Here is an 11330-nt window from a genome sequence, read left to right as displayed (position 1 = left end):
CTGTGCCCTATTCTTTTGCAAAGCGTAGGTACACCCAGCTGGCCCGAAGGCCTCGTCAGGCACAGGGACAGCCCCAGCGCGCTCGTTCTCGTCAACAGCATGCGCCTAAGCAGTCCCCTGCGCCTCCACAGCAAAAGCCGGGGACGGGCTTTTGACTGGATCCACGGGAACATAGCCGCCCTCAAAGTGTCCGTACCGGACGATCTGCCGGTCGGAGGGAGGTTAAAATTTTTTCACCAAAGGTGGCCTCTCATAACCTCCGACCAGTGGGTTCTCCAAATAGTGCGGTGCGGATACGCCCTGAATTTGGCCTCCCTGCCACCAAATTGTCCTCCGGGAGCTCAATCCTTCAGCTCCCATCACAAGCAGGCCCTTCTCAGCGCCAATGCGGTCGAGCCCGTACCACCCGGGCAGGAAGGGCGGGGATTCTATTCCAGGTACTTCCTTGTGGAAAAGAAAACAGGGGGGATGCGTCCCATCCTAGACCTGAGAGGCCTGAACAAATTCCTGGTCAAAGAAAAGTTCAGGATGCTTTCCTTGGGCACCCTTCTGCCAATGATTCAGAAAAACGATTGGCTGTGTTCCCTGGATTTAAAGGACGCATACACTCACATCCCGATACTGCCAGCTCACAGACAGTATCTCAGATTCCGCCTGGGCGCACGGCACTTTCAGTATTGTGTGCTGCCCTTTGGGCTCGCCTCTGCCCCACGAGTGTTTACAAAGTGCCTCGTGGTGGTAGCAGCGTACCTACGCAAGCTGGGAGTGCATGTGTTTCCATATCTCGACGATTGGCTGGTCAAGAACACCTCGGAGGCAGGAGCCCTCCGGTCTATGCAGTGCACTATTCAACTGCTGGAGCTGCTGGGGTACATAAGTACATAAGTACATAAGTAGTGCCATACTGGGAAAGACCAAAGGTCCATCTAGCCCAGCATCCTGTCACCGACAGTGGCCAATCCAGGTCAAGGGCACCTGGCACGCTCCTCAAACGTAAAAACATTCCAGACAAGTTATACCTAAAAATGCGGAATTTTTCCAAGTCCATTTAATAGCGGTCTATGGACTTGTCCTTTAGGAATCTATCTAACCCCTTTTTAAACTCCGTCAAGCTAACCGCCCGTACCACGTTCTCCGGCAACGAATTCCAGAGTCTAATTACACGTTGGGTGAAGAAAAATTTTCTCCGATTCGTTTTAAATTTACCACACTGTAGCTTCAACTCATGCCCTCTAGTCCTAGTATTTTTGGATAGCGTGAACAGTCGCTTCACATCCACCCGATCCATTCCACTCATTATTTTATACACTTCTATCATATCTCCCCTCAGCCGTCTCTTCTCCAAGCTAAACAGCCCTAGCCTTCTCAGCCTCTCTTCATAGGAAAGTCGTCCCATCCCCACTATCATTTTCGTCGCCCTTCGCTGTACCTTTTCCAATTCTACTATATCTTTTTTGAGATACGGAGACCAGTACTGAACACAATACTCCAGGTGCGGTCGCACCATGGAGCGATACAACGGCATTATAACATCCGCACACCTGGACTCCATACCCTTCCTAATAACACCCAACATTCTATTCGCTTTCCTAGCCGCAGCAGCACACTGAGCAGAAGGTTTCAGCGTATCATCGACGACGACACCCAGATCCCTTTCTTGATCCGTAACTCCTAACGCGGAACCTTGCAAGACGTAGCTATAATTCGGGTTCCTCTTACCCACATGCATCACTTTGCACTTGTCAACATTGAACTTCATCTGCCACTTGCACGCCCAATCTCCCAGTCTCGCAAGGTCCTCCTGTAATCGTTCACATTCCTCCTGCGACTTGACGACCCTGAATAATTTTGTGTCATCGGCGAATTTAATTACCTCACTAGTTATTCCCATCTCTAGGTCATTTATAAATACATTAAAAAGCAACGGACCCAGCACAGACCCCTGCGGGACCCCACTAACTACCCTCCTCCACTGAGAATACTGGCCACGCAATCCTACTCTCTGCTTCCTATCTTTCAACCAGTTCTTAATCCATAATAATACCCTACCTCCGATTCCATGACTCTGCAATTTCTTCAGGAGTCTTTCGTGCGGCACTTTGTCAAACGCCTTCTGAAAATCCAGATATACAATATCAACCGGCTCCCCATTGTCCACATGTTTGCTTACCCCCTCAAAAAAATGCATTAGATTGGTGAGGCAAGACTTCCCTTCACTAAATCCGTGCTGACTTTGTCTCATCAGTCCATGTTTTTGTATATGCTCTGCAATTTTATTCTTAATAATAGCCTCCACCATCTTGCCCGGCACCGACGTCAGACTCACCGGTCTATAATTTCCCGGATCTCCTCTGGAACCCTTCTTAAAAATCGGAGTAACATTGGCTACCCTCCAGTCTTCCGGTACTACACTCGATTTTAGGGACAGATTGCATATTTCTAACAGTAGCTCCGCAAGTTCATTTTTTAGTTCTATTAATACTCTGTGATAAATTACCCAAAGTCCCATCTCCAGCCAACACAGTCTCTGGAATTCATAGGAGCTCTGCTGAATACCCAGACGGCTCAGGCCTTCCTTCCCGAAGCGAGGGCCCACAACCTCCTGTCCCTCGCTTCGCAGACCAGAGCGTCTCAGCAGGTCACAGCTCGGCAGATGTTGAGACTTCTGGGTCATATGGCCTCCACAGTTCATGTGACTCCCATGGCTCGTCTTCACATGAGATCTGCTCAATGGACCCTAGCTTCCCAGTGGTTTCAAGCCACCGGGAATCTAGAAGATGTCATCCGCCTCTCCACCAGTTGCCGCACTTCACTGCTCTGGTGGACCATCCGGACCAATTTGACCCTGGGACATCCATTCCAAATTCCGCAGCCCACGAAAGTGCTGACGACGGATGCATCTCGCCTGGGGTGGGGAGCTCATGTCGATGGGCTTCACACCCAGGGTCTGTGGTCCCTCCAGGAAAAGGATCTGCAGCTCAACCTCCTGGAGCTCCGAGCGATCTGGAACACACTGAAGGCTTTCAGAGATCGGCTGTCCTACCAAATTATCCAAATTCGGACAGACAATCAGGTTGCAATGTATTACACCAACAAGCAGGGGGGCACCGGATCTCGCCCCCTGTGTCAGGAAGCCGTCGGGATGTGGCGTTGGGCTTGCCAGTTCGGCATGCTCCTCCAAGCCACATACCTGGCCGACAGACTGAGCAGAGTCATGCAACCGCACGAGTGGTCGCTTCATTCCAGAGTGGTACGCAAGATCTTCCGAGAGTGGGGCACCCCCTCGGTGGACCTTTTCGCCTCTCAGACCAACCACAAGCTGCCTCTGTTCTGTTCCAGACTACAGGCACACGGCAGGCTAGCGTCGGATGCCTTTCTCCTCCATTGGGGGACCGGCCTCCTGTATGCTTATCCTCCCATACCTTTGGTGGGGAAGACCTTACTGAAGCTCAAGCAAGACCGCGGCACCATGATTCTGATAGCGCCCTTTTGGCCCCGTCAGATCTGGTTCCCTCTTCTTCTGGAGTTGTCCTCAGAAGAACCGTGGAGATTGGAGTGTTTTCCGACTCTCATTTCGCAGAACGACGGAGCGTTGCTGCACCCCAACCTTCAGTCCCTGGCTCTCACGGCCTGGATGTTGAGGGCGTAGACTTCACTGCGTTGGGTCTGTCTGAGGGTGTCTCCCGTGTCTTGCTTGCCTCTAGGAAGGATTCCACTAAAAAGAGTTACTTTTTCAAGTGGAGGAGGTTTGTCGTTTGGTGTGAGAGCAAAGCCCTAGAACCTCGTTCTTGCCCTGCACAGAACCTGCTTGAATACCTTTTGCACTTATCAGAGTCTGGCCTAAAGACCAACTCAGTAAGGAATCACCTTAGTGCGATTAGTGCTTACCATTATCGTGTGGAAGGTAAAGCCATCTCTGGAGAGCCTTTAGTCGTTCGATTCATGAGAGGCTTGCTTTTGTCAAAGCCCCTGATCAAGCCTCCTGCAGTGTCATGGGATCTCAACGTCGTCCTCACCCAGCTGATGAAACCTCCTTTTCAGCCACTGAATACCTGCCATCTGAAGTACTTGACCTGGAAGGTCATTTTCTTGGTGGCAGTTACTTCAGCTCGTAGGGTCAGTGAGCTTCAAGCCCTATTAGCTCATGCTCCATATACCAAATTTCATCACAACAGAGTAGTGCTCCGCACCCACCCAAAGTTCCTGCCGAAGGTGGTGTCGGAGTTCCATCTTAACCAGTCAATTGTCTTGCCAACATTCTTTCCCAGGCCGCATACCCGCCCTGCTGAACGTCAGTTGCACACATTGGACTGCAAGAGAGCATTGGCCTTCTACTTGGAGTGGACACAGCCCCACAGACAGTCCGCCCAATTGTTTATTTCTTTCAACCCTAACAGGCTAGGGGTCGCTGTCGGGAAACGCACCATCTCCAATTGGCTAGCAGATTGCATTTCCTTCACTTACGCCCAGGCTGGGCTGGCTCTTGAGGGTCATGTCACGGCTCATAGTGTTAGAGCCATGGCAGCGTCAGTGGCCCACTTGAAGTCAGCCACTATTGAAGAGATTTGCAAGGCTGTGACGTGGTCATCTGTCCACACATTCACATCACATTACTGCCTCCAGCAGGATACCCGACACGATAGTCGGTTCGGGCAGTCGGTGCTGCAGAATCTGTTTGGGGTGTAAATCCAACTCCATCCTTCAGGACCCGCATTTATTCTGGTCAGGCTGCACTCTCAGTTAGTTGTTCTTCGTAGGTCAATTTTCTGTTGTATCCTCGCCGTTGCGAGGTTCAATTGACCTGGGTTCTTGTTTTGAGTGAGCCTGAAAGCTAGGGATACCCCAGTCGTGAGAACAAGCAGCCTGCTTGTCCTCGGAGAAAGTGAATGATACATACCTGTAGCAGGTGTTCTCCGAGGACAGCAGGCTGATTGTTCTCACCTACCCTCCCTCCTCCCCTTTGGAGTTGCATTTTCATTTTTTGCTTGTCATTCAACTGGCGGGAACGGTCGCGCACGGGCGGGAAGACGGCCGCGCATGCGCGGTGGACGTGCCCTGCGTGCGGACCGCCCGTGAAGCTTCTTCCAGTTGGTGGGGGCTGCCGCGGACGTCACCCAGTCGTGAGAACAATCAGCCTGCTGTCCTCGGAGAACACCTGCTACAGGTATGTATCATTCACTGACTTGACTGTCCAGTGGATCTAGCTTCTTCCTATTTTCTCCATCCATGTGCAGTTTCTCTCCTCAATTCCTTTTCCCTCATCTAATCTCCTTCTTCTATCTTCCCTCCATGTCCAGCATTTCTTCTCTCTCCCTTCCCTCCCCTCCATCCATGTCCAGAATTTCTCTTGCTCTCCCCTCCATCCATGTCCTGAAACTCTCCTCTCTCCCCTGCCCCCTCTCCCCATCCATGCCCAGCAAGTCTCTCCCCTGCCCCCTCTCCCCATCCATGCCCAGCAAGTCTCTCCCCTGCCCCCCTCTCCCCATCCATGCCCAGCAAATCTCTCCCCTGCCCCCCTCTCCCCATCCATACCCAGTGATTCTCCTCCCTCCCCTGCCCTTCCCTCCCGCTCCCAAACATGTCCAACGAACGATGTCCTTCGCCCCCACCCTCCCCTCCTGCCTTTTTTAATTACCTCCGTCGAAGTGCGAGCTATTTAAAGCCCTGCTGCGTGCTGGCCGTCTCTCCAGGCTTCCCCTGCTTGCTTCGGTGATGTTCGTGCCCTTAGTCCCGCCTTCGCGGAAAAAGGAAATGATGTCAGAATGATGTCAGAAGGCGGGACTAAGGGCGCGAACATCATCGAAGCAAGCAGGGGAAGTCTGGAGAGACGGCCAGCATGCAGCAGGGCTTTAAATTGCGTGCACTTCGACGGAGGTAATTAAAAAAGACAGATGGGAGCGGGAGGGGAGGGTGGGGCGAAGGATATCGTTGGACATGCTTCGGAGCGGCAGGGGAGGTAAGCATGGCCTGTGATGGTGCCCTCCTGCCATGCTTACCTCCCCTAATAGAGCCGGCTCGCCCCCAACAACAACCGGCTCGCAAGAGCTGTCAAAATTTAACAAGCGGCTCTTGCGAGCCGGACAGAGCCGGCTCCAGCACACCACTGCCTGTAACGACACATAAATAACCATGCATAGATGAGGGGAAGTTAGGGGGGGGAGGAGGGTAAGTTAGGAAGGTAGAGGGAGGACGGGTGGTGGCTTGGGAAGGGAGAGGGGGAGAAAAATGAAAATATTATGCACTGTTGTTATTAATTTCAAAGTACAGTTAGGCAGAAGTACGATGTTAAGATGTCTATGGTACCGAAAAGAGTGTAAGCTCTGGTTAATCGTTGTACTGCCAATAAAAATTATTGAAACATAAAATAAATTATTTCATTTTATTTCATCTAGTTATTTAGCCTGTCCTCCCAAACTGTTTCTGGCAGTTACATGAAAAAAAACCCCATTAAAAATAGTTAAAATAACACACACTAAAAAAGCAATCACACATCAACAGTATCAAGATCATATAGTTTAGAGAAACCATCCTATATATAAAAAAAAGGAATCCATCACCTATATCAGTCTTATACTATTGCTCATATAACATAATTAAAAATTAGAGCCCTGTTTACAAAGGTGCGTTAGTGTTTTTAGCGTGCGCTAACTGTGTAGATCCCCATAATATTCCTACGGGCATTTACATAGTTAGTGCATACTACATTTTAGCATGTGTTAAAAACGCTAACATACCTTAGTAAAACAGGGTCCTTAGGAAACAAAAATATCTTCTTAGCATCCCTAATTTGGCCAAGATCAGCCAAATCCACAGCTTTGGTGGCAATTTGCTTTGCTGCATTGGAATATAATAATAGAAAGTGCTTATTCAGGTTTTATTTAATTTCAGATCTTTATGTAATAGTTGTACAAGCTAATGGTAATACAAGAACACTTATCCAGGAAGTATATATTGGAAAGCAAACAAATCTAATAATTTTATTTATTTATTGCATTTGTATCCCACATTTTCCCACCTATTTGCAGGCTCAATGTGGCTTACAATACATCATGAATGGTGAAGGTATATAAGAGAATGTACATTTAGTATTACAGAAGGACCTTGGTAACATGATAATGATAAGGCATGATAATAGTTTAACAAGCAAGTGTGATAGACAGTTCTGGATATCTGTATAGGAGTTCACATTTTTTAATCTTTGTGGTATGCTTTGTTAAAGAGATGGGTCTTCAGTAGTTTACGGAAGTTAGTTATCTCATAGATTGTTTTTAAGTTGCGCGGCAGCGCATTCCAGAATTGAGTGCTTAGGAAGGAAAATGTTGACGCATGCACACTCACAATTTCTTTTTTGCTTAAAACCACTTGAGTAAATGTCATGTCACAATTTTTCAAGTATTCTAAAAAAATGAAGCCTCAACTACCCAGGGAAATGTTGTAGACTTTTTAACAAACCCTATCGTGGGTTATCTTATCATTGGCATCTCTTATTTATAAACCGGAAAAACAGCAACAGAAAACAATTCCTCTCAGGGAGAAAAAAACACTACTTCAAAAACCAATTTTTAAATTTTAACAATGTTGTGTTAACAAAACATGTCCCCAAAGTGGTAATTCAAATTTTAGCTTCTATTTATGAATCAAAAAACAGTTCCACAACGCTGTGTTTTAACCAATACATTTTTCCACTTATCTGTTAAACTGATTTCTTGTACACTCCTCAACAAAAATGTTGAACTTTGAGTAAATTTCTTCCTATAAACAATGTTGCACAAGATTTACAACCCCGGCAAGGGACCCTTGTTTCGCCTAGCTGCGTCAGTAGGAGAAACGGTTATTCACTTGAACTGATCAAGATGGCATTGAGAAGTATAAAAACCATTCATACCATCTGGCACTACAATCTGCAATTTGTAAATCCATCATTGCTCCCGCTGGTGTACAATTTTTGAAATATCCCCTCTTGTAGTATTTTCCGGTTTATAAATAAGAGAATCCAATGATAAGATAACTCACAATAAGGTTTGTTAAAAAGCCTATGACTTTTCCCTGGGTAGTTAAGGCTTCATTTTTTTAGAATATTTGAAAAATTGTGATGTCACATTTCCTCAAGTGGTTTTAAGCAAAAAAGAATTTGTGAGTGTGCATTAGTATAAGAAACGTTTTATTTATAATAGCATATCTAAAGCCATAACCCAATCATTTGTTTAAAAGCAGCTCCTCCCAGGATTTCTCTCAGCCCTCTTGAACTTCCCCAGAGACCCTCCTAATGTATGCATGAAATCATGGCCAGTGCTGTTTCAATATAGTGGTGTCATTACTAAGGTAAGAGGGAGTCGGGAGTCTTCAGGGTAATCTAGAGGGGTCTACAGGGGGAGGGATTCCAAAGTTCGGGAGAGATATGCTTAAAATTGTGTGCTGAGCAGTGGTAAAAAAAACAAAAACAAATGCCATTTTGTTTTTTTCATTTTGTTTTAAATAAGAAATGAAATAAGAACTGGTGTTGACATTTTATATTTTGTTTCAAATGATAGTGCATGCTTTATTAAATGGGATTGTTGGAGTTCACTGTTTCTAAAACCTGGAAGGTTATTACATTCTGAACAAGAACCTTACAAATATATAATTAACCCCCTGTTTAATAAGCCGCGTGGCAATGCCAACACAGCCTGTGTTGGCATTGACATGCAGCTTATTTAACAGGGGGGTAAATTTGTATAGTACTTGTCTGCTTTTGCATGTCATATAAACATTATTATCTGTTGATATACTGTTACTTTTTTCAGAAACAGAAAGCCATGGGATATGTTAATGGGACAGTGGTACTGGAATTCATCTTACTGGGAAATTGGTATCTTCTACGCAATCCGAAGCTCCTTTTCACACTGCTGCTGGTTATTTACATCATGAGCCTGACAGGAAACTCCCTCATCATCTATCTTGTTCAGATGGATTCTCATCTCCACATCCCTATGTACTTTTTCCTCTCCAACCTTTCCCTCCTGGAGATTCTATTCACCTCAACCACTATTCCCACCATGCTGGCTGTCTCACTGGGCCAAGGGAACAAAGTCTCTGTCCCAGGCTGTCTGACACAAGTCTTCTTCCTGCACTTCTTGGGATGCACTGAATGCTTCTTGTTAGTCGTGATGGCCTATGATAGGTACATGGCCATCTGTAGACCTTTGCATTACAACATGGCTATGACGAAGAGCATCTGTTTTCAAATAGCTGCTGTTTCATGGGCCAGTGGTTTCTTGGATGCCTTAGTGTTGGCTATCTTGACTTCCAAATTGCCCTTCTGTGGACCCAATGAAGTATCCAACTTCTTCTGTGATGTCCCACCACTATTGAAGTTGGCCTGCACAGACACCCGGGCTAATGAGGCAATGCTTAGTGTGGCAGGCTCATTACTGGTTCTTATCCCATTCATTCTCATACTTGCATCTTATTTCCATATCATCTCAGCCATATTGAGGATCAGCTCATCCAAAGCTCGCTGGAAGGTCTTTTCCACTTGTGGCTCTCACCTCACTGTGGTCAGTTTATTCTATGGCACAGTCATCTTCACCTATGTGAGATCCTCATCTGGTTATACCAATGACCAAGATAGACTGGGTTCTTTGGTGTATACAGTACTTACACCCATGTTAAATCCCCTTATTTACAGTTTGAGGAACCATGAGGTCAAAGAAGCCATAAAGAAGACCCTATGGGGAAAAATAAGGACCCACCTGGTTTGTTCATAGGTTGATAAAAAAAAAACAAAAACAAAAACCAAACAACTTGAATCTAATTTTGCTTATCCTAGTAATAAGTAGAGGTGAAAGAATCACATCAAAATCATAATTAAAAGCACATCAAAATAAGCTATTTAGAAAGAACCAAAAAAAAGAACTTGGAGAGAGCAGTGATATGGTGAAAACACCACCTACGAAAGCTGAAGCACAACGATTTTGGAGAAATGTTTACAAAAATATTGTAGAGCACAACCAAGAAGAATGGTTAACCAGCATAAAGTGATTTGGAAAAGGCAAAAATCAAAGCTATTGAATGAATTGAAGTAACAGCAAAAGAAGTGGAAAGCAGATTAAAAAATCCCCAAACTAGAAGAGACTTGGCTCAGATGGCGTGATCAATATTTAGCTCAAACTGTTAACATCGCTTCACCCGGACTTAGCAAACTGAAAAAATCAATTTGTCAGGCAAACAGACTTAATAAAAGAACCCCTGATATTAAAAGCAATTTAAGTGGGCAGGAGAGGCTCCTTGGGCCTACCTCATATCCATGGTGGTCTAGAGGGGGTGATGGGAGCAGGAGTGAACCCCACTCACTCCTGTCCTTTGTGGCTGCCTGAATAAAATGGCTGCCGTGACCTCTTGAGTAGGCTTCACTCCTACCACTATCACCCCTACTGGATCACCATGGATATGAGGTAGACCTGAGGGGGGGGGGGAGCTATAATTGTCACAAGATGGGAGTAGTGGGAAGGGAAGGAGGAGGAGGCTGCATCGGAAGGCAGGAGGGGGATTGCAGGGGATAAAACAAAAGGTTCTGTGGGTCCTGGCCAATATTCAGCTGGGGCCCACATAACTATCTTATGTGGGCCCCAGCTGCATATTGGCCAGGACCCACATAAGCTCTGGCAGCAAGCCCCCAATATTCAGTGCCAGTGACCAGACATGGCCCGGAGCTGAACATCTGGGATTAATTCTGCTTACAACTGTCTGTGTTTAAAAACAAATGCTGCCTGCTGCAGGCTAATACCTCCAGAATACTTAATAACAGGAAGAACATTTATTCCTCCAAAGGGAGATCCACATAATGTTCTGAAAAATGACAGACCAATAACTTGCCTACCTACAATCTATACGCTGCTCACTGCAATAGATTTCAATAGAATATGTGATCAAATTGATTCCAGTAACTTCATGGCAATAGTAATAAGGTAATAAGAGGGGAGCCTATGGAATAAGACTAGTTTATGCTAAATAAAGCCATCATGGCCAGTGCTAAGAAAAACCTTTGATAGTATCTTATACGCCTGGATAGTAAAATGTTATGCCTTCTTAAACATTTTTTGGAGACCAAGCAATTACAAGTGATTATTCAGGCTACGGTACTTTTAATGCTAGACTATTGTAATATTGTTTATTTTACAGGGGGATATGAACCTGGGTGTCCTGGATTAAAGTCCATTGTACTGATGACTAGGTTGCCCCTCTGCTCTGCAGGGACGTCTGTGTGGCCATTTTCATACAAATACTGCCAGACAGACGTCTTCATCCTTGATTTTTTGGCATTTGTAAGTTGGACATTTTATTTTGGAAAA

General features: G+C 45.9%; 1 protein-coding gene across 1 annotated transcript; it reads left to right on the top strand.

Moving 5' to 3' along the window:
* The first annotated feature begins 8795 nt into the window (after positions 1-8795).
* Positions 8796-9746, top strand: LOC115461990 (olfactory receptor 6N1-like). The gene has a single exon (XM_030192039.1). The coding sequence runs from the start codon at positions 8796-8798 to the stop codon at positions 9744-9746; it is 951 nt and encodes a 316-aa protein (XP_030047899.1).
* The last annotated feature ends 1584 nt before the right edge of the window (positions 9747-11330 follow it).

This window comes from Microcaecilia unicolor, chromosome 2 (assembly GCF_901765095.1).
Source record: "Microcaecilia unicolor chromosome 2, aMicUni1.1, whole genome shotgun sequence".
In the NCBI taxonomy this organism is placed as follows: Eukaryota; Metazoa; Chordata; class Amphibia; order Gymnophiona; family Siphonopidae; genus Microcaecilia; species Microcaecilia unicolor.
The sequence above is the reverse complement of the archived record's forward strand: the minus strand, read 5'-3'. Positions and strand labels throughout refer to the sequence as shown.

What these genes read in the sequence shown, in the direction of transcription:
- LOC115461990 (XM_030192039.1), top strand. Translation starts at nt 8,796, where the DNA reads ATGGGATATGTTAATGGGACAGTGGTACTGGAATTCATCTTACTGGGA.